This window comes from Symphalangus syndactylus, chromosome 12, assembly GCF_028878055.3.
Source record: "Symphalangus syndactylus isolate Jambi chromosome 12, NHGRI_mSymSyn1-v2.1_pri, whole genome shotgun sequence".
NCBI classification, from domain to species: domain Eukaryota; kingdom Metazoa; phylum Chordata; class Mammalia; order Primates; family Hylobatidae; genus Symphalangus; species Symphalangus syndactylus.
In genome coordinates, this window is record NC_072441.2 from 119,952,542 (window position 1) to 119,973,220 (window position 20,679).

General features: G+C 44.7%; 1 protein-coding gene across 4 annotated transcripts in view; it reads right to left on the reverse strand.

Moving 5' to 3' along the window:
* Positions 1-232: 232 nt before the first annotated feature.
* The window catches only part of LOC129468889 (uncharacterized protein KIAA0040), a 34,778-nt gene continuing 14,331 nt past the window's right edge, over positions 233-20,679 (reverse strand). For 3 of the 4 annotated variants that reach the window (XM_063625142.1, XM_055254809.2, XM_055254808.2), the window contains 3 exons: positions 20,537-20,610; positions 9,435-9,610; positions 233-3,825 (listed from right to left, as the gene is read on the reverse strand). In XM_063625142.1, the coding sequence (XP_063481212.1) occupies positions 3,393-3,692 (300 nt within the window). In that variant the 5' untranslated portion in view covers positions 3,693-3,825; positions 9,435-9,610; positions 20,537-20,610 and the 3' untranslated portion in view covers positions 233-3,392. The remainder of the gene's footprint in view (positions 3,826-9,434; positions 9,611-20,536; positions 20,611-20,679) is intronic. The other variant, XM_055254811.2, reaches the window with a different exon arrangement.

Below are 20,679 nucleotides of genomic sequence, written 5' to 3' on the forward strand. Positions count from 1 at the left end.
TGTAGCTGGCACCTCTGAGGGAGTCTGGTCTCCAAGCAAGTGTCTTGCAAGCAAGTGTGAGACAGCCACATTCCTCGTCCTCAGACCGATGACTCTACCATGGGGAAGGCGGTGACCAGGGAGGGCTGGGACATTTGTGTCACAGAAAGAGTCCCTGCATTGATCATTTCTGAGTGATGTCTGAGTGGGGGTAATACCTAATGTTAAGAAAGTAACTGTCTGACTCCAAGACTTTTCATTTTAAAGTATTTTATTTAAATAAATTTTTCTTTTGTGTTTGAATTTTACAGAAAAAAAATACTGACAAATACTATACAGCTTGGACCCTTTACATTTTTCTTGGAAAGGAGACTGCCAGTTTTCTAACTTTCTCCCTCCCTGCTCCCCCCAAGAAAAAGAAACAGAATCTATTGAGCAATGGGGAAAGGCCTCCTCTGGCTGCTGGCCGGAGCCTGGCTGAAGCTGCTCAGAAGTCCAGGCCTAGGGGATCTCTTTCTTGAGCCTGTGCTGGTCTAGGAAGCCTCTTCTTTAGGAATCATTTTTCTGTTCCCCGTGAACTTACCCTCCCCAGATGAGTCAAGCAGTCTCTGGTCCTGAGGTCCCATGGGTTGCCAGTGGCAGATCAGGGACAGAGGCTGCAAGGAGTGAAAATGGAGAGGAATAAAGGGCTGGGGCTGGCCTGGTGCAGGCAGAAGAGGGAATCAGAAAAGCATGAAACAGAGAAAAAGATGAGAAGGAAGTGGAAAGAAGAGTGGATATCAACAATGGCCTTAGGCTCCTTTCATGCACCTGTTTATTTAACAAAATGTTTAGGGCCTATCCTGTGCTGGGACTCCTCTAGTTACGTCAGGAAAGGTTGTCAGGGGAGTCTGTGGTGGGGAAAAGAGAGGCACCATTCTGGGTTTGGCTCTCCTGAGTCATCGGCTGTGGAAGTGACTGGGAAGTGAGTTTCTGGGTGTTTCATGCCTGGGGTAAGAGCAAGTCCATTGGATTAGGAGACAGCAGGGATATTGTGCCTGGAGATAGAGGCCTTGTCATGGCAATGACAACTGACTGCTGTCTTAATTCAAAGGAGCAAGCAGTTGCCATGGAAACCATGTTACTTGTATGGTCCTGGATCCCGGTGATCCGCCCTCCTAGATCGTATCTGACACTACATCTCAGCTGTCAGCCTCCACGTCTCCCCAGCCATCCATTTTAGGGGGACTGAGAGGTGGAGACAGGAAGGGCAGCTTGTCCTGGTGAGCAGTGGGAGATGTGGGGAGATGTCTTCCACATCCCTGGGTTTGGTGCAGGCAGATGGCAAGTCATTCTGTTATGTGAAGGGCACAGCCAGAGGCCCCATGACAAACTCTCTATGTGACAAGGGGATAGAGAACCAGAGTGCTTCTTTCTCTGGTCAAAGGGGTTGATGAGTGGGAGGCCTGAGTGCTTAGGCAGTTTATGGCCATATAGGGTGAGAGGGCAAATGTGACTGGCTATAAAATATATGCAGGTTTGAATTATGATTCACAGGGTCATCTGTTAGAAAACCCTGGTGCAAGGGTCACCACTAAATGCCCACCCTCCACAGGCCTAAAGTACACCTGGAGGGCAGGTGAGTACCAGGCACCCCAAGTGAGCAAATAGAATATATCTTTCCTTTAATGCAATCTTACAGAATTTAGTTTTTTGCTACTATAAATATCATAGTTTAGCTACATTATTAATTAGATAGCAATTTTGCCACTGTGTAGAATAGCTTCCTTGGGAAAATATTTCAAGAGAGCTTCCCAGCATATTTGCAAATAAACTTCTAGAGCATAACTTGCTCCCAAGGAGTGAATTGTCCATCTTTGTAATACAGTCACAATACAATCAAAATACCAAGCAGTTCATCCTCTAAGTGGATTAACTCTGCTTCCCACCCTCACTCTGGTGGGGAGAGCCCTCCTCAGCTCACTGTGGATCTAATGTACGCGTCCTCACATACCTCAAGGCACACGCGTCACCCACATGTACTCTCTTGGAGCATTAAACACCCAATTTCATCCACTGCAGCAATTAGTGGGCTCACTTAGGAGAGAAGATCACTCGGGGAGAATTGGTGAGGTATTACAAGCTTACCCTTAAAAACATCACACATCCAACAGTAACCACAGCCAGTTATAAGTACCTACTGTGTGCAAGGCACTTGCCTGAGCTTCAACATAAATATAAATAAACCTCTTTATAGCTTCACCCTACTTTCATTTAAACTCTGTTACCTCTGCATCCCACCTGTGCCATACCATGCATGCATCACAGCCTTAAGACATCACTTCCAGTGTTGCCTTCTGTGAGACGGTACTGATGATTGTCTAGTTCCTTCCCTGCTGGAAACTTTGGTTATATAGGAGATACCTAGCTCAGGTGTAGCATCTCCTCACCCTTTCCATCTGTAAAACATTGCACAGGTACATAGTTGCAGTCCACTGACATAAATGAGTGGGCTACCATAGCTTTCTAGCAGTCACTACCAAGAGCTGTTTGTTCTTGCTTGGAGAAAGGCACTTTGCTGAGTGGTTTGGGGGGGGGTCATGTTTCAGAGAGGTCTTGGATCACATTAAACACCTCTCAGTGGCAATGAGGACGGACCTTGTCATGAGTTACAAGAAAAGAGCTTTCAATGAATTTTGAACCATCACACTTTAGACATCTTGGCACAGGTGAGGGGTCAGAGGCATGGAAACTTGGTGTGTCTGTATCAAGACACACAGGGGTTGGGACTGTAGCAGGTTGCTGGAATGTCCAATTATGAGTACTTCCAGTAAAAGTTTATGATGTGTAGAGATAGAAATAGGAAAGCATGCATCTCTAACCTGAGTGCTTTATGGAATAGATGGTGTATGAGGGCCTTGCTGGTTATGAAATTGTATATATGTGTCTGAATCTGGCAAGGCTTTCCCATGAGACATTTTTGTGACTGTAGATAATGTACTTCCCTGCACAAAGTACATAGCCAATGACCACTTGATGAGCAGAATATACTTGCCCACGTACCTGTTGCCCGAATTTGTGTGTGTGTGTTATGTGCATGTGCACACACTTGGGAACCATATTGAGATGTATGGATAAATGTTCTTTGTGCTTTGCATGTGGGGTATGCCAGAGACAGGTGGGATGCATGCCTGAGTCTGCAGTAAGGAGCATTGCTATTGGACACATAGCTGCCAAGACAGTATCCAAGAATTGTCCACGTGCTCCCTGGGACTGCCCTCCACTGGGACACTTAGTCTGAGGTTTGTCCCTTGGTTGAGTAGTTACTCTGTGGACATGGACATAGTGCATCATTTCAGGGGTTCCTGAAATGTCTGTGTGTGGTCAGAAGGAGGCTTAGCCCCAGAAAGGAAACACCTCTGCCTCCTGCCTAACTAAACAGGCAGTGATGGTCTCTTCTCCATCTGGAGAAGCTTCGGTTGAGCAGAGATCCAGAGGTCTTCTTCATCCTTCTTCTTCTTCTTCTTCTTTTTCTTCTTGTTCTTCTCTGGCTGCTGGTCCCTCTTGCCTGGTGGGCTCCAGCAGCAATGGCAACAGATGAAGAGGAGTGTGATGATCACCAAGAGTGGCAGGCCCAGGAGGACTCCCAGGCAGATGGTGTTGTAGATGCCTTCTTGGTGTTTGGTCAAGATGATGTCCCAGATGGAGCTGAAGAAGGCGCTGATTCTCTCCATGGTGCTTGGCTAGATGAGGGCCAGAGAACCCTCTCGGCTTACAAGCAGGTCTTGGGCTCAAGAGGATGCAACCTTGACCACTTGTAATTTACTCCTCTTTCAGCTTTGGGTTTGGGCATGCCACTGACAGCACCTGAAGAGATTAAAACAGACAACTGAAGAGAAATGCAGGGGGACTGGTCTACAATTTTAATAGTTTCATAGATTTTAGGCTTAGGAAAGGGGAAGGAATTGAAGATTTTCAGAGTTCAGTAAACTTGTATTGAGACTCAATAAACAAGATAAATGCATGCATGTAATCAATAAGCATCAACTAATTCTTGCTATGTATGCACATTATATTGGGCTTAGGATATAAAAATGAATAGTATATCAGGTCTGGCACATAGGAAGTTCTCAGCAGCTGTTGGATAAATGAATCAATGTGTGTGTTCAGTGTTCTGATAAGGGGTTGCTTCCCTGGACCCTTTTGCAACAGCAGTTCTCAATCTTTTTTCCACTGCAGCTCACCTGACAGATGTTGAACACACACTCCCCACAGGACAGGTCTGTATGTAACCTTTTATTAACATAACTTGCCATTTTCAAAGCTTATTGAAGCTTAAGCACAAAGTGAGATGTCTACGTCTTGCTGTCTGTAGTAGGGCACTTGGGTCTCCTCTGGGCTAAGAGGTCATCAGTCCTCATCCTGCCCCATGCCTGCTTTCCTTGCTGTCCCCTCATGATCTCTTCCCTGCTCCATGTCTCCTCCCCTCCTTATATCCCATTCCTGTGCCTGAGACGTCCTCTCCTCCCAAGGCTGAGAGAACCAGGGGTGACCATTTCCTGGCTTTCCACTTTCTACCTTCTACCTTCCTCCCCCTCATTACCCTTGTCTCTGTTTTCTATTCCTTGACCAAATACTCCAAAGTCTCCTGCTCTCTTTCTTCTCCATGGGAGAGGAGTCCTTGCAGGGGCTTAGTGATGGTGCTTGGAAACCAGAGTGAGGTTCCTGGGTGCCTCCCTTCTCCTGTTCTGAACTCAGCATACAGCTGGGGCCATTCTCCTTGTTGCTTGTACAGAGCTGCCCCTCTTCCCTGGTCACCCCTCCACATATATCTTAAAGCTCAGCTCTCAAGTATAAGGTCTTAGAGGCTGCCTTCCATTCTGGAATTACAGGTTCTTGTGTACAAACAAGACTTCAAGGACAGGCATGATTCAAGGAAATTTAAGAGGCCTGTTGGTGTAAGACATTCCCCAGGACCCAAATATTAAGGAGTGGTTGATTTTCAGGATGGACACTCCAGAGATCATCCCAACGAACTCTCTCACTTAAGGATAAAGAATCTGGGGACCAGAGCAGTGAGGTGACATGTCTGAGGCCATGGAGACCCACCCAGGCCACACAGGCCCACCCAGACCCACCCAGACCTCTGGACAATGGGTTCAGCACTCTCCACAGGCTGCCAGGCAAGCAGAGGAACTAAGGATGATAATGATGTCACTTTATACTTGCATTTCACTTCATACTTTTCTAATCATTTTCATCTGCATTTAATCTTTTGAGTGAGTCATGTCTATGGATAGGAACACTGGGGTCCTGGGCCTGGAATTCAAGATCAGCTCAGGCTTCATTGCATACAAGTGCAGCCCTCCTGGGTGATGTTTTCTACATGATGCCCCAGCAATTGTCTTCAGAGGTCTAATTCCTTGGATAGCATGCTCTATCAATGTCTCATGATCCCAGTGCCCATGTGTCCATCTAAGCCCCAGCTGTTCTCAGTCCTGGTCTGCTGGCATGTAATCCCACCCTCTCATGGCATTATTTACATAGTTTTTGCAAGCGTACAAATTGGCACCTACTCCTGAGCCATTTGGTCCATGGAGCCCAAAGAAATGCTATAGGATGACAATAATAATTTTAGCCAACTTTTAGTAAGCACTAATTATATACCAGGCACTGTTCTGTTCTAGGCACTCTATTAACTCATTCATCTTCATGACACCCTTATGAAGTAGGTACTGTGGTTCCCTCATCCTGCAGCTGAAGAGATGGAGGCTCAGGCCACACGGTGAGTGAGTGCCAGAGCTGGTCTCACTCATTCTGGAGAGTTTGGCTCCAGATCTGCAAGGAGTGATCTGTTTACAGGCGTTGCTCTGTGGCCTCCTATTCCTTTCTGTGGAATTAACCCATTTTTGGCAAGCAGCCCAGGATTTACAGAAGATTTAAAGAACTTTCTTAACACATTTTCCAGAGTTCTTCAGATCTTGTTATCTTTTCCTGAAAGGCAGCTCTGATCACAACAGTCTCCTCTTGTAAAGCCCCCAAATAAGCGCAAACCCTATGACGGCCCCTCTACCCTGGCCATGCCTACCTGCTAGTGTCCCTTCTCATCCTCTCTTCTCCCACCCTGAATATTTGGCTATTCCCCAGGTTAACTTAAATGCTTATCCCAGTCTATTGTAGGAAAGACTGCAAAGAGACTTATGTCTCATTGTTAGATCCTTCCCAAATGCATGAAGATACATAAAATAAAAACAAAGTCCTGCCCAAGTGCAGGTTTATAGAAAGCATGTGGCTGCCTGAACTTAAACTCAACATGTAACAAAGAAAAGTATCCTGAGGAGTCATGTCCTCTAGTCCAAGGCTCTGCTCAAGCCCCTCTGAGGCCTGGGAACAACCCATGCCATGGATCTGCCCACACACCATCAAGCTGCCAGGCTTTCTGTAGAGAAAAGTAGCCTTTGGCATGCTTCTAAGCCCCGGTGACGCTGTACCTCAGGCCACTCATCTCTCTTCTGGATTTTCCTCCTCCCTCTGCCATGACCTTTGTTTTCACCTCAGTCTTGAGTGGGTTTTTGGCCCTGTCTGTTGGGATCTTTCTGCTCTGCTGTGGAAAGGCTTTGGGTGCTTTTCTCTAATTTGATCCTACTCACAGCTTTCCTGACTCACGTTAGATAACACCACCACCACAAATGTTCACCAACTATTCTGTGCCAGGGGTTGTGCTGTTCCTACAGGGAGCAGACGGGTATCAGGGGCCCCTCTGGGTTCAGCCAACAAGGAAGGAGGGCGAGCCCAGGGAGAACATCAGGTCAGTTTTCATGAAGGTGGAGCCACCTGGGGAAGACCTTGAAGATGAGTAGTATTTTGACAGAGAAATATAGGTGTAAAGGATGTTCAAACATTCCAGGCAGAGAAACTTCTAGAACATGAGCAGGAGAACAGGGGGTCTTCTGGTGAGCCTGGAGCTCAGGGTGGGAGAAGAGAGGATGAGAAGGGACACTAGCAGGTAGGCATGGCCAGGGTAGAGGGGCCGTCATAGGGTTTGCGCTTATTTGGGGGCTTTACAAGAGGAGACTGTTGTGATCAGAGCTGCCTTTCAGGAAAAGATAACAAGATCTGAAGAACTCTGGAAAATGTGTTAAGAAAGTTCTTTAAATCTCCTTATCCGTTTATCAAACATTCACTGAGCACCTAATATGTTTCATGTACTGTTGGGTGTTGAGGATTCAATAGTGAATGACAAAGGTATGGTTTCTGACATCAGGGAGCCTCGTCCATTCCAGGGGAGTTATTACTATTGATAGATCAAGTCATACAAGCCAAGTATAATAAGCAGATTCCAAACTAGATTGCTTAGTTGGCTGAAGTAGAAGCATGCATTTGAATTATATGTTTATCTCAACGTCTAGGGCCCTCCCACCCCTCCCAAACTTTGTCTTAAACTCATCCATCCCTTGGCACCTAAAATGGCCTTTGAATAAATAGATTTCTTTTCAAGCTAAAGCTAAGTCAATAATTCACTTCTGGATTCCTAAAGGGACTTATTTGAGGCTGCTCCCCATACAGCCAAAGAGTATTCATTAACATTTGGGAAGCCAGTCTGGGGAAAATTCGATTAAAAGGTATTCTTTATGTTTTTTAATCTAAGAATTCTTTTCTAGGCACCCCCCACGTTACTTGCTGAGCTCTGCTAATCTATAGTGTTTCATTAGTATTTATGAGTCTTGCATTATTAGCATTTCCAAAAAAACAATCAAATATCTCCTTAGTGGCATGAATTAAAGTGAGAACTTCCATGGAATGCAAAAGAAGGCACACTTCGGCCCCTGGAAGTACACTCTAGCCTTTTGTTGGCTTTTGAATAGCACTGACACTGCTTGAAAAGTAATTCATCTATTTTTGTAAGACCAACAATAGGTGCCAACCAACCTCATCTGTCTGATTGTGGCTGTGGGGGTGGACGAGAGGAGAGAGAAGAGGGGAAAAGTTATTTTCAATTTCTTTGAAACCAAATATTATTTACCTCTATACCCTCTGTAGTATCTAGCTAGGGAGAGAGAATCATTCATTCACTCTTTCTGTCGCAAACTTCTATCCACCCATGTATGAGGTGTCGATGGGAAACAGTGATCCCAGAGCCAGAAGGCCTGGTTTTGAGGCTCGGGTCAACCTGCATGATCTTGGCAAGTTAACCAGACCTCAGCTACAAAATAAAGCTAATGAGCTTCCCTTGTAATGACATTGTGGGGATCAAAAGGATTCAATATATTTAATGCATTCTGTAAACTGTAAAATACTTACACAAATATAATCCATAAAATAGTGAGTTATCTTGAAATAACAATGGACTAATTCAAGTGCTGGGCTTTTCTTCCTCCTTCCTCACCTCCAAGCCAATCCCTATTGCCAAAGAACCATGGGCCCCTACCGCATTGAAATGAAAAGGTCTTCAGAAGTAATCTCCCTGATATGGTTGGTCTGTAGGTCTGTGGCTGTTGCTCTAGACTCTGGCATCCAGAAATCAGATGGAGACGGGTGGCTTGGGGAACATCTGAAGGTGCTTAGAGGATTACTGAGTTCATAGGTGAGGTGGAGGAGTGCAGCTAGCCATCTACAGGCCCCAGCCTCCCTCCCAGGCTTTGGGACCCTTGGAAGTGTTACAGGGATGGGTCATTCCACAGGGAGGTCTGCTTCAATCTCTGAGAGCCAAAAGCTACTGCAGGCTGTGTCCAGGGCTGGCCCTGACACTGCTGTTCCTTCCAGTGCTCTCCAAGAAGGGAGCAGGGCATTCTATTCTGCTCAGCCTCTCATTGTTCTTGTTTGTTAGATAAAATAATACACGTAAAGCTCTAGAACTGTGTCTGTGAGACAGTAAATACTTTCTGGAAAGGTTAATAATAAAGATCACATTGGCACCCAATTAGAATCCCTGAGACCAACTCCAGAGTGACCTCCAAATGGTACAAATCGTCACCCTTCTCGTAGGGGGAGGTGGGAGGTTCAGTTCTCTATGAGAACCTTAAGAGGCCCCTCTTCTGCGACTGCTGACTCCTGGATTTGTGTGGGGGGCCACTTTATAACTGACAGTTGGGAGCAAAGACCTCCCCTTGGGCCTTTGCTCAAACAGCTCCACTGAGCTTTCTGCCTTGGGTTGTGCTGATCGCTGTGCTTGCTTTAGCTCCTGTGCCCAGGATCCCAGGTGACAGCAGGATGGACTGTTGGCTATGAAGAGTCATTTAAGGAGTTAAAAATACAGATTCCCGCATCCTGCTCCTGGAGACTCTGATTCAGTCGGGTCTAGGATGGGCCCAGGAATTTATGTTTGTAGCAAGCAGCCCGAGTGTTTCTGGACAATTGTCAGGTTTGAGAACAATTGCATAAGCAAGTTGAGCAGCCGACCTTCATTTATGAGCACAGGAGCCATGTGCTAAATGAGGGAAAGAATCATGGGTGAGGAGAGGGGGGAAGAAGTTTACCTCCACACACAGCAGCAAAATGGCCAGCCAGCTTGGGGAGCCTCCTTCCACGTTACTTCTTGCTCCGCGTTGTCAGGGGATCTCGGCCAGAACTGCTTTCCTGGAGGTCACGTTCAACGTAGTAAACAATCGCTGAACACCAGCCATGTGCATTCAGATCCTGATCACCGCCCAGTCTAGCAAGGGGGAGAAACAAAAATAGAAGTATAGTGTGATGAATTCTGTGGTCAAGTTCTGTGTAGGGGGACATGGGAGCAGCATGGCAGAAGCAGCCAGCAGTCTTGCCTGCAGAAGGTTGAGGGAAGGCAATGAAAAGAAACGACCATCAGGATTGGTGTATGGGCAGGCATCGTGCAGTGACTAATTACAGAGAACCTACTCCTGCTGGGAACTGTGTATCCAGGACAAGCAAACCGGATCCCTGTCCTTTCTGTGCTCCAAGTCTAGTGTGGGAACCAAACCAAACATTCATCAAAGAACCATACAGGCAGGTGTGAAAGTGTAATTATGGTGAGTGCCATGAACAAGACCCCATGATGCTATGAAAGGGGTAACAGGGAGGTTAGGAAGGCTTTGATGAGGGATGACTGAGCGAAGATCTGAATGACAAAAACAGCAAACACATGGCTAGGGTGTCTGAAAAGTTTTGAAACACAAAATAAACTTATTTTAAAGCATTTCCAAGTAATATGCTTGATAGGCTTTTCTTCAACCCTCCAAGACCTTTCCAGGTGAAGTTCTCTACATTTAAAGAAACGAGTTCAATTGTTAATACACTGTAAAGTGACCCCCCAAAGTCTGGAAACATAGGCAAATAATACATGTATTGTGCTTTTTATTAGATGAACAAATTAGACCCATTGCTGCCCCTGAAAAGGACCCGAAGGGACAGGGTAGCTGACAGCAGCAGTGGTGGGATGAGCGTGGATGGCGGGGCCCACGAATGGCAGCCCCACACCACAGGACCTTGTAAGCCACGTGGAGGGCTAGAGTTTGCTGTGAGAGCCACGGGGTTTTAAGCAAGGAGGGGACATAATTGATGTGTATTTCATAAAGAACACTCTGTGACGTGTGAGAGGACAGATGGAAGAGGGTGTAGGGGGAGGAAATGATCACAGTTGTCCAGGGAAAGTGGCTGCTGGGCCAAGGGTGATGGTGGCCGGAAAGGGCGGGATGATGGCGTGGCTCAGGTGTTTTCCAGCAGATATGGGTGGGAGAACTCTCGGGCAGAGGCACACGAGAGGAGGTGTCCCTGGGTGTGCCCAACTTTCCTTCTTCTAATCCTAGTCTCCCATGAGGGCTCTGAGTCTGGAATGTATATGTATATTCTTTTGTTTTTTTTCCTTTCCAAAACAGGAAAACCATCAGTTTCTACCTGACTACTCATCATCTCTCTTGGGGGTTTAAAACACCTTATTCAACCCCAGGCCTCTCCACCCTGCCTGTCCAAACCTTGCCCCAGCTCTCAAACCACACTGCCTTACAAAATCCCTGTGGTTACAATAATATCACACGCGTCAGAAACCAAGGATTTCTGGCAGTGAGGGCACAGAGTGGAACCTCAGTCAGTAGTTATTAACTTGGCTGTTCTGGATATATATTTTCTTGGTGGTTCTCACCTTGCTCACCTGGCATGCTTAGGTGCCCTCTAATAGAGGTAAGTACTGTTTTGTACAAAAATGGTCTCATAACAGTAAATGATCTGCTTGTAGAACATTACATTTATTACTTAGACCCAGCTCTAGGCATTCTGAAATAGGTATCTACATTTTCCCCAATTTAATGAATTGCTTCAAATAACTAGTCCTAATACAAAGTCGGAAGCTCTTTTCTCCCCCCAGAGTATATATGATGCATAACTAGATATTGAGTATTAAAGGAAAATAGATAGTATTTTCCCTCAGAATTGATGTTGTAATTATGGTTGCAATTTTGAACAAAAGCACAAATAGAGCATCAATAGAAAAATGATTAAGGCATCATGGTTATTTAATAAAATGATGCTTTATCATGTAAACATTCTGGATTAGAAGACTCCTGAAATGGGCCATCTGGCTGATTACCTTACTTTATTGATGGGAAATCTGGGACCAAAGAGACTGCGTCTTGCGGGAGATTACCCAGCTAGTGACTAGTAGAGCCAGGGCCAGAACCAATGTCTTCTGAGACCCAGGTTACCTTCCTGCCAGGTCTCTTCTACAAACACCCTTAAAAATAAGTGTTGGCACAGTGCTTTGCAAGATGCCCACCATATTCTCTTTCTGAGCACAAGTGAGACCATATTTCTCAGCCCCTTACGTCTCTGTGGGGCTATGTGACTAAGTTCCAGCCAAGGAAACGTGGCTCCTGAAATCTTCTCCCGGGCCCTCCCTGTTCTCTCTCTGCTTGCTCATTGGCTGGCCAGATGCAGATCATCCAGGGGAGGACTCCAAGAGCCCTGGGGATGGCAGAGATGGGAGGTGTTCCTGAATGACTGTGTGGAGCAGAGCACCCCTGCTGACCACAGTGAAAAATGAAATGAGTTAGAATAAACTTTTGTTGGATGAAGCCACTGAGATTTGGGGATTTTCTGCCACAGCAGTTAGCCTATCCTGCCTCATACAAGTGACAAAAAAGCTAATGTTGGTAATGATTATTAATTACCATTGCATATATAATCCCTAGAATGATTTGCTTATAACAAATGTGCAATGTGTTCAACAACTCTCCTATAGGGCAGCTTTGGCCCAAGAGGGGTTTACCTTAGTGCTTTTGAGCAGTGGTTCGGGAACCAGATATCCTGGGTCTGAATTCTGGCTCTCCCACTCACTAGCTGTATCACATTGGGAAGGTTAACCTCTCTCTCTGGGGCTCTGTTTTCTCATTTGTAGAATGGCGTTTGATAATAATAGGATGTTGTGAGAATGAAATGAGTCAGTAGAAGTAGAGTGCCTCAGAACCTTGCCTGGCAATAGAAGTTAGTCTTGATTGTTTGATCCCAAACAAACAGGCTGGCCAAAGTAAACATCCCTTGACTCCTTAGCTAATGATGGTTTTGTTTGTCTTTTTCAAATGTGAGATGGTTCTGGAGTCATAACTTTGATTATGTAGGTCTCCTTTCCAAGGCATTCTCTCTTTTCTCTAGTCTTCCTGTGGTAGACTAAATTAGTTCCTTCAACATTCTCTTTCAAAGCGACCATTTCAGAATGAAAATATGGATAAGCATCACTCAGGAGCTGAATCACAAGGGTTTAAATACACTTCCTTCCCCTCTCTGCAGGGCTCTCCCAAGATTGTGTGGAGTAGGACATAGAAGCCTCCTTCCTCACCCCCACGCCAAACTGCCCTTTTGTCTTTTCCTACTTTTCCTTCTTTCCTTCCCTCAGTGTATTTAATGAGCTCCTAGGATGTGTCAGTTCCTGTCCTGGCACCGTGGGTATAGTCATGCATAAGACAGACATTTTGTTTGTGCATTTATTATCTCTCTTCTCCAGATAGAAAGTATACACGTTAGTGCAATAAAGGAAATAATTGGAGTGGCCTCTGCAAAGGTGACTCTGAACCGAGATCTCGGGGTGCCGAGGACCAAGTGTGCACAGTGCTAAGGGCAGGACCTCAAGTAGCAGGAACGTTAAGGGTGAGGGCTCTGAAGTGGGAAAGAGCATGGCACATCCGTGAAAGAGGGCAGCCAGTGTGGCTGGACCGTGGTGAGCGTCGTAAGTAAAGCAGGGCTTCAGTTAGGGGGACTTGGGCCCTGTGGGTATGGAAAGGCACAGAAAGGTGCCTTCCGCTTCATCCCCATTGTCACCTCATTTGTCCAGGCCTTCAAATGGCCTCTAGTTTTTCCTTCTTTCAATTGGTCTTTCTAAAATCTGAATGTAATGCGCACTCCCTGTGCAACCCTCGCTTGGCTGCTCACCACTTGTATAATCACACCTCCTTAGCAAGGAGGACTCGCTGGTAATCCAACTCTCCTATTAGCCCAGCCTCACCTTCCTCCACCACCCCCACTGCCCTAGCTGTTTATCACATAATAGGTGCTAATAAATATGGGACAAATAAATGAATTCTTTCAACACTCAGACTAAGCTTCTCTCCTGGGCTTTACCTCCCCACCCCTACCTCATCAGCTGGTCCTACCTGCTCTCTCTCTATGTCCTGACTCCATCCACTTCCCACCATTTCCATGGCCAGGCCTTTGCTGTCTCTCACCTGGGTTACTGCAGCAGCTTCCTAACCAATCTCTCTGGTTCTGCTCCTCCTTCTCTGCGGCCTGTTCTCCCCACCAGGGCCAGATCATATCACCCCCAGGCCCTGCTCACGCCTCATGGCTTCCCGTCACTAGAAGTATGACATCTAAACTCTTTCTCATATCCCCAGGCCCTGCCATCGTCTGGCCCCTGCCTCCTTCTGGACCTTGTCTGGTACTCTCTTCTCTCCCATTCACTGTGGTCTAGCCGCGCCTACTCCTGGACTGTCCACTCGCTCAGGACCCTATTTGTCCCTTTGCCTGGTATGGTTTTCCTCAGATTTTGACGTGATTGCTTCACAACACTTGCGTCAGCTCAAATACATTTTCATACAAATTTCCTCCCATGTTACCTCATCAGGAGGCCTTTTTCTAATGGAGTATGGTTATCTAATGTCGCCCAATTCCCAGCCAAGCCCTATCTCACCATCCTGCTCTACTGCCTTGGTGATACTCCTCACTTTGAAATTTCTCAGTCACTTACAATGCTGCTGTCACGCTGGTTTCCATGTTTACTGCCTGTCTTCCTCCATTGGAATATAAGCTCCATGACAGCAGGGCCCTGCCTGTCCTATTCTGTTTGGATGCCCAGAGTCTGGCATGTAGCTGAATGAATGAATGAATGAGTGAAGTTAATTCAAGGGTTCTAAAAAAATGAGATCTTGAATAATCATCTGTCAGGCAAACCAGGTCACTGGGGAGAAAGAGTAGAAGCACCAAAGGGCATAGAAAAGTGACCATCAGTCACACTGTGGCTGGACTTTGATGATAATTATCCACCCGCAGATTGCACTGTCCAGCCAGATCTTTCAGCCACGAAAACTCACCGGAGGGAGAAATAATGATCAAGAAAATCTCCTATCACTGAGAGCAATAGAAAGTGGGGGCAGGGGTGAGTGTTTTATCAGCTCCTAAATAATCACCTACCTTCCTTTTGCTCAGTTACAAAGAGCCCATTGTAGCTGGGACTTTCTGATAACAAGGGATTCTTTCCTAATTACTATATCCTCTATTTCAGGTTCAGCAGAAAAGAAAATTAAAAAGCTCCATTTCACTTTGGGTTCAAATGAGTCAATCTTTCAGTCAATCAAGTATTAATTAAGACATGCCAGGAAATACGGGGGAGGTAAAAGACATCCTCTCTTGTCTCAAGGATGATACCAGGGAAATAATTAGAGAATGATTTAAGAACAATGAAAAGAATTTTAAAAAGGCTTCATGTGGACTTTCTTTGATTTTCTATTATGGAAGGTCTGGAATCTCCAGTTCCTTTATTCTTCTTTACTCTTTTCCCTTTCTTCTTTCCTTCCTTTTGTCTCTTTTCATCCCTAATTATCTTTTCTCCAAAGGGTCCAGACTATACACTCTAAGAATAGTTAGTTCTCCTCATGTTACCCTTAGGATTAATCATGAGAAATTATGTCTGATTCCCTGAAAATTCCAGCTGTACTAAATGTGAGTGAACACAATTTCTCCAGTCTGTTAGCAAGTCAACTTCCTCATATTTACCTCCTCAAGGTCAAGGAAATTTCCTAATTTTTCTTCTTATATGCCAGACAACTTGTAGCCAAGAATTTTGCCAGCCTGGGCAACATAGCAAGATCCTATCTCTACAAACATAAAATTAAAAAAATTAGCCAAGTGTGGTAGCATACGCCTGTAGTTCCAGCTACTCAGCAGGCTGAGGCAGGAGGATCGCTTGAGCCCAGGAGTTTGAGGTTACAGTGACTGCACCACTGCACTCCAGCCCAGGTGACAGAGTGAGACTTTGTCTCTAAAATAAAAAAACAAACAAAAAAACCTGTCTCCACCACTAACATGGTGTGGGGTCTGGGGAACATTCACTTAAGTGCTTTTTCCATTTATACTTCTGTAAACAAAGACATTACTATCTTTCTCCGAGGGCTAGGTGTTTTATGCACTGTGTTACATCATTTTACTCTCAGTATCTGGCACAGGGCCTGGTAGAAAGTGTACTGGCAGTTAAGTACTTGCTGAATGGATGAATGAATTAATGCACTGCTGGGGAGAGTAAATGAGATAATGTGTGTGAAGCATGTTGTGTAAGTATATTTCACACAGTGGGTGCCTTAAAATTGCCTCACCAACTATAAAGCACTATATTTATTATTATACTATTCACATTGTGTGAAAGGTGAAAACATCCATTTGTGAAAGAATTATTTTGCTCTAATTAGAGTTTGATCAGCTTTTCACTGAATTGGTGCAGAAAGTGAGTTAACCAGCCCCTAGTGAATCAGGGGAGCCACCTTTGCCTCTCCCCTGCCTTCATGCTAACTTTATTTCCATTCACTCCCAGGTGCTTCTCCCTCCCTCAGCCCTCCAGGATCACATTTCTTAGGGGAGCCTTGTGTTGTCCATCACTATCAATTCTCTCCTCTTCATTTCAGCTAGAATGCTCATTTGTTTTCTTTTGACAGTCCTCTTTTGACTTAGATATTTCAGGAGACCAAAATCTCAAAACAGAGGGTTGGCAAAAGTCTTATCACCTTTCACAGGAACAGGGAATGATCTGTTGAATCAAAAAGCCATCATTTGTTGAGTTCTTACGAAGTGTGCAACTCTGTGTGTGGAATCAAGGGTTTACAGACATGGTCTCATTCAACAACTTAAGAGGTAGGCTTTTTCCATGCCCATTCTACAGATAAGGAAACTGAGGCTTTAAGAGATTAAGTGATTCGCCCAAAGACATGGAGCTACTCAAGCGCAGAAAGAGGTTTGACTCTAGTCCTCTCTGAGTCCAGAGATCCTGCTGTAACCACCATTCTCAGAATGCTGAGGACTTTAATTTCTGGATCTTCTAAGATGACGGGGTGTTCATCCAACTATTCATCAACATGTAAAAGCCTGCCACATGCGTCACACCCTGTGGGTGCACTCTTGATTACGATGCCTTCTGTGACCTCAAGGAGCTCATGTTTTAATAGGACCAAATATGTTGAAGAGAAGTGCAATACAGCATCACACATAACACGTATAACCCCATATATGCTGGGGCCCCAAGGCATGAAACTCCATTGAATAGGCACAGCACTCACTGGCAGTCTGGGAGCTATATCCAACCCACAGGCACTTTTACTTTGTATTATTTTTCTGCTTCCTTCGGTTTCATATCAAATCTTCAATCTTCAGCTAGTCCTAAGATTTGGCCACACTAACCTCCCACATGGCCACAATCTGCTGGAGCTTTAAAAGGGCCTGTGTTCTCCCCATTCCCCGACCCCACACCCCAGTCCCAATCCTGCCTGCTTCACCCAGTCCTGTTCACCCACTTGGTCCCTGGAAGCATTTTAAAGTCACCTCCCCTGGATTATAAACTCACTCAGGAGTAGGAACTATGGTACATGTTCTGTGTGCTGTCATCTATGTAGAGAAGAGCCATGCAGGGGGCTTAAAAAATATAAATGAGGACAAAAGGCAAGCCTCACATAGCAGCTTTAACCTCCAGTTTGATGGACTGATCCTGATCTGTGGTTAATCAGACAAATGATAAGGATGAGGGATGTTTGCAAGAGGAATTAATGCATATCAAATTGCCCCTGGGCACAATACAAACAGCTGGCCCAAGGGTGCAATTAAGCAAGGAGTCAGAGGACCCTCTCCTAGTCACAGTTCAGTTGTCCTCCAGGCCTTTGACCTTGGGCAAAATCAGTTAAGCTTTCTGAGCCCTTTCCTCATCTGAGAAATGAGGTTATTACTCATCCTGGATATCTCTCAAGATTACTGTGAAGAACAGACAAGACATGTGGAAGAACACTGAGCAGGGAAAACTGCAATCTCAATGCAAGGTAGTGGTATTTTAGGGGATTATATTAAAAGGCTGAATTAAAGCTCAAAGTAGAACACTGAGCTTCTCTTACTGATGCAGTCCTCCACCCTCCTATCCCCCGCCTTTCCCCTAGTCTGTGGTTATTAGGAGCTACAGTTCCAATGTGGAGAATTCATAGGGGAACTCTAATACCACTCACACTCCTATTCGTCATCTGTATGTGTGTGTGTGTGTGTGTATATATATATATATATATATATATATACACAATATATATATGTATATATATATATACACATATATATCTATACATACATGATCTGACCACATCCTGGTATTAGTGCTAATAAAACCTGTAGCCATGGTTACAGTGAACTATCTTGATTATACAGTTCTCATTTTCACTTTTCAAAATAGTTTGGTAAAGGATTTTGGAGCCAATGTTTGTGGGTGTGGTGAAGTGTCTAGGTGAAGTTTTGTTTTTGGAGAGCCAGAAGAGGAGGCTCTGAGGTCATCTGTGAGTTAGGAGCACTTGAGTGGGGCGTTGCCTTTCCTGTTCCACAAATAAAGGAAACCTCTGCTTCTGGCCAACTCCAATAACTGATGCTTAAGTGTTCAAACGTCATATCCTCTTGGAGGGAAAAAATGTTTTTTGAAAAAGCATGAGAACAACCAAACACTTGTGTCATTCAGGGTCTCCCACACAGGTGGTAATTAAAATTAATAATTCTATGCAGCCAACAGACACATGAAAAAATGCTCATCATCATTGGTCATCAGAGAAATGCAAATCAAAACCACAATGAGATACCATCTCACAACAGTTAGAATGGCGATCATTAAAAAGTCAGGAAACAACAGGTGCTAGAGAGGATGTGGAGAAATAGGAACACTTTTACACTGTTGGTGGGACTGTAAACTAGTTCAACCACTGTGGAAAACAGTGTGGCGATTCCTCAAGGATCTAGAACTAGAAATATCACTTGACCCAGCCATCCCATTACTGGATATATACCCAAAGGATTATAAATCATGCTGCTATAAAGACACATGCACACATATGTTCATTGTGGCACTATTCACAATAGCAAAGACTTGGAACTAACCCAAATGTCCATCAATGATAGACTGGATTAAGAAAATGTGGCACATATATACGATGGAATACTATGCAGCCATAAAAAAAGATGAGCTCATGTCTTTTATAGGGACATGGATGAAGCTGGAAACCATCATTCTCAGCAAACTATTGCAAGGACAAAAAACCAAACACCTCATATTCTCACTCATAGGTGGGAATTGAACAATGAGAACACTTGGACACAGGAAGGGGAACATCACACACCGGGGCCTGTCATGGGGTGGGGGGAGGGGGAAGGGATAGCATTAGGAGATATACCTAATGTAATGACGAGTTAATGGGTGCAGCACGTCAACATGGCACATGCATACATATGTAACAAACCTGCACATTGTGCACATGTACCCTAGAACTTAAAGTATAATAAAAAATAAAAATAAAAAAAAACTTGTGTAATTCTCTTTAATACTAGAGACAGGAACTTAAGAGTTCTGCAAACTTTGTGGCAATAACAGAATGACGGACATATTTCTTTTTGTTAGTGGTGGTGGGGGAGACATTTACAGGTTGGAATAGCTGAAAACTAATGGAGTGACAAAAATGTACAATTATGCAACTCAAAAGTGATATAGATATGGTTCTATTTTCCTTTCCATTTTGTCCTTTCATTTAATGTTAACAAAATTTTTGGGCAATTAAAAGCCAAAAGCTACCTTACCGCAATATTAAGTCTTAAAATGCAAAGATCAAATCATAGAGGGAGTGAGCATAAATATTCTCATTCCAATAATAACTCACCTCTGTGGAATGTTCAGTGTGGTGGATTTCAGATTTGCCAGGCTTTGGATGGCAGCTTCTGCCCCAGAGGGCGGGCTGTGCAGAGGAGTTCATATGTCTGAGGATAAACCTTTACTTCCTCTCTGTATGGGCTTAAATCTGCATTCCTAATGCTGCAGGGAGTGTTTTTTTATGGTTTTGATAAATAATGGTTGATGAATGCAGAGAACATATATGAGTGAGCTAAAATACTTATTCAGTACACATCCAGTGTCAGGTAAGTAGCATGCTTTTTTTTTTTTTTTTTTTTTTTTTTGCTTCAGCACCTTCTTTCTTTGATATAGATGACATATGCTTAGTCTCATCACGTGCAGTTTTAGTTGCCTCCGTGCAGATATTGTTGTCCCTAAGAATAGCCGCCATCTCTTCCCTGATGCCCTCAGCATGCCCAAACATTTTCCTCTCCATCCTTGAAATGCCCTTCCCAAAAGAGATGGCAAGTATTGCAAATTCTTGAATTGGGATTATGTATGGAAGAAACTGCTTAAGCTGGGGATTGCAGGGGGATGTCCCATATTCACCCCCCTTGACACAGGGTTCCCTTAGCCTCATCCCCTCATTTTTTCCCATCCACCACCTCCACTCCATCCATGCCTGGAGATCTCAAGGCTTTGTGGGAGACCCTCTGGAAAGCACTTAAGGCCACTGGGAGGTAGAGGGGATGGTAGGAGAGGCCAGGGAACTCAGCCCTTGTCTCTGGGCTCTCCATGATGTGGCCTCAGGGCTGAGCTGTCTGCAGGCTTCCCACCAGACTTTAGGCTTTATCTCCCGTTAGCAGCCCCGATACATTTTTTATCAGACCAACCCTCAAAGTATCAGGGTCTTGAAGAAATAACACATTAGGTGGGAATGCTTTGATAGAGCAAGACATTCTGAACGTTAGACCCTGCCCATGACAGTTAGAAGGCAGAAGATGCGATAGGGATGGCAGTTGGCCTAGAGCGGCCAGAGAAGAAAGTGGATGTCCTTGAAGTGCCTAATAGGGGTAGGCAGATTCTTCTCAAGAATCTGTGGGGCCTAGGCCCCCTGTTCTGACTTTGATTTTTACCTGATTTTACTTATTTACATTTTCATAACTTGCCCTAGGAATCAAATTTTTGGCTAAAGAGTAGTTTGAGTGCAGAGGAAGCTAACAGATTGAGGAATGAGAAGAAGTTACAACTCACTCAGTGTGTGTCCTTGGGAAGGTCACTCAGCTGCTTTGAGTCTCAGTTTCTTCATCTCCAAAATGGGGAAAAATCTAGAATAATACACAAGAAAATGATAGCATGTACTGCCCCTTTGGAGGGAAATTGGGGCTATGCAGGAA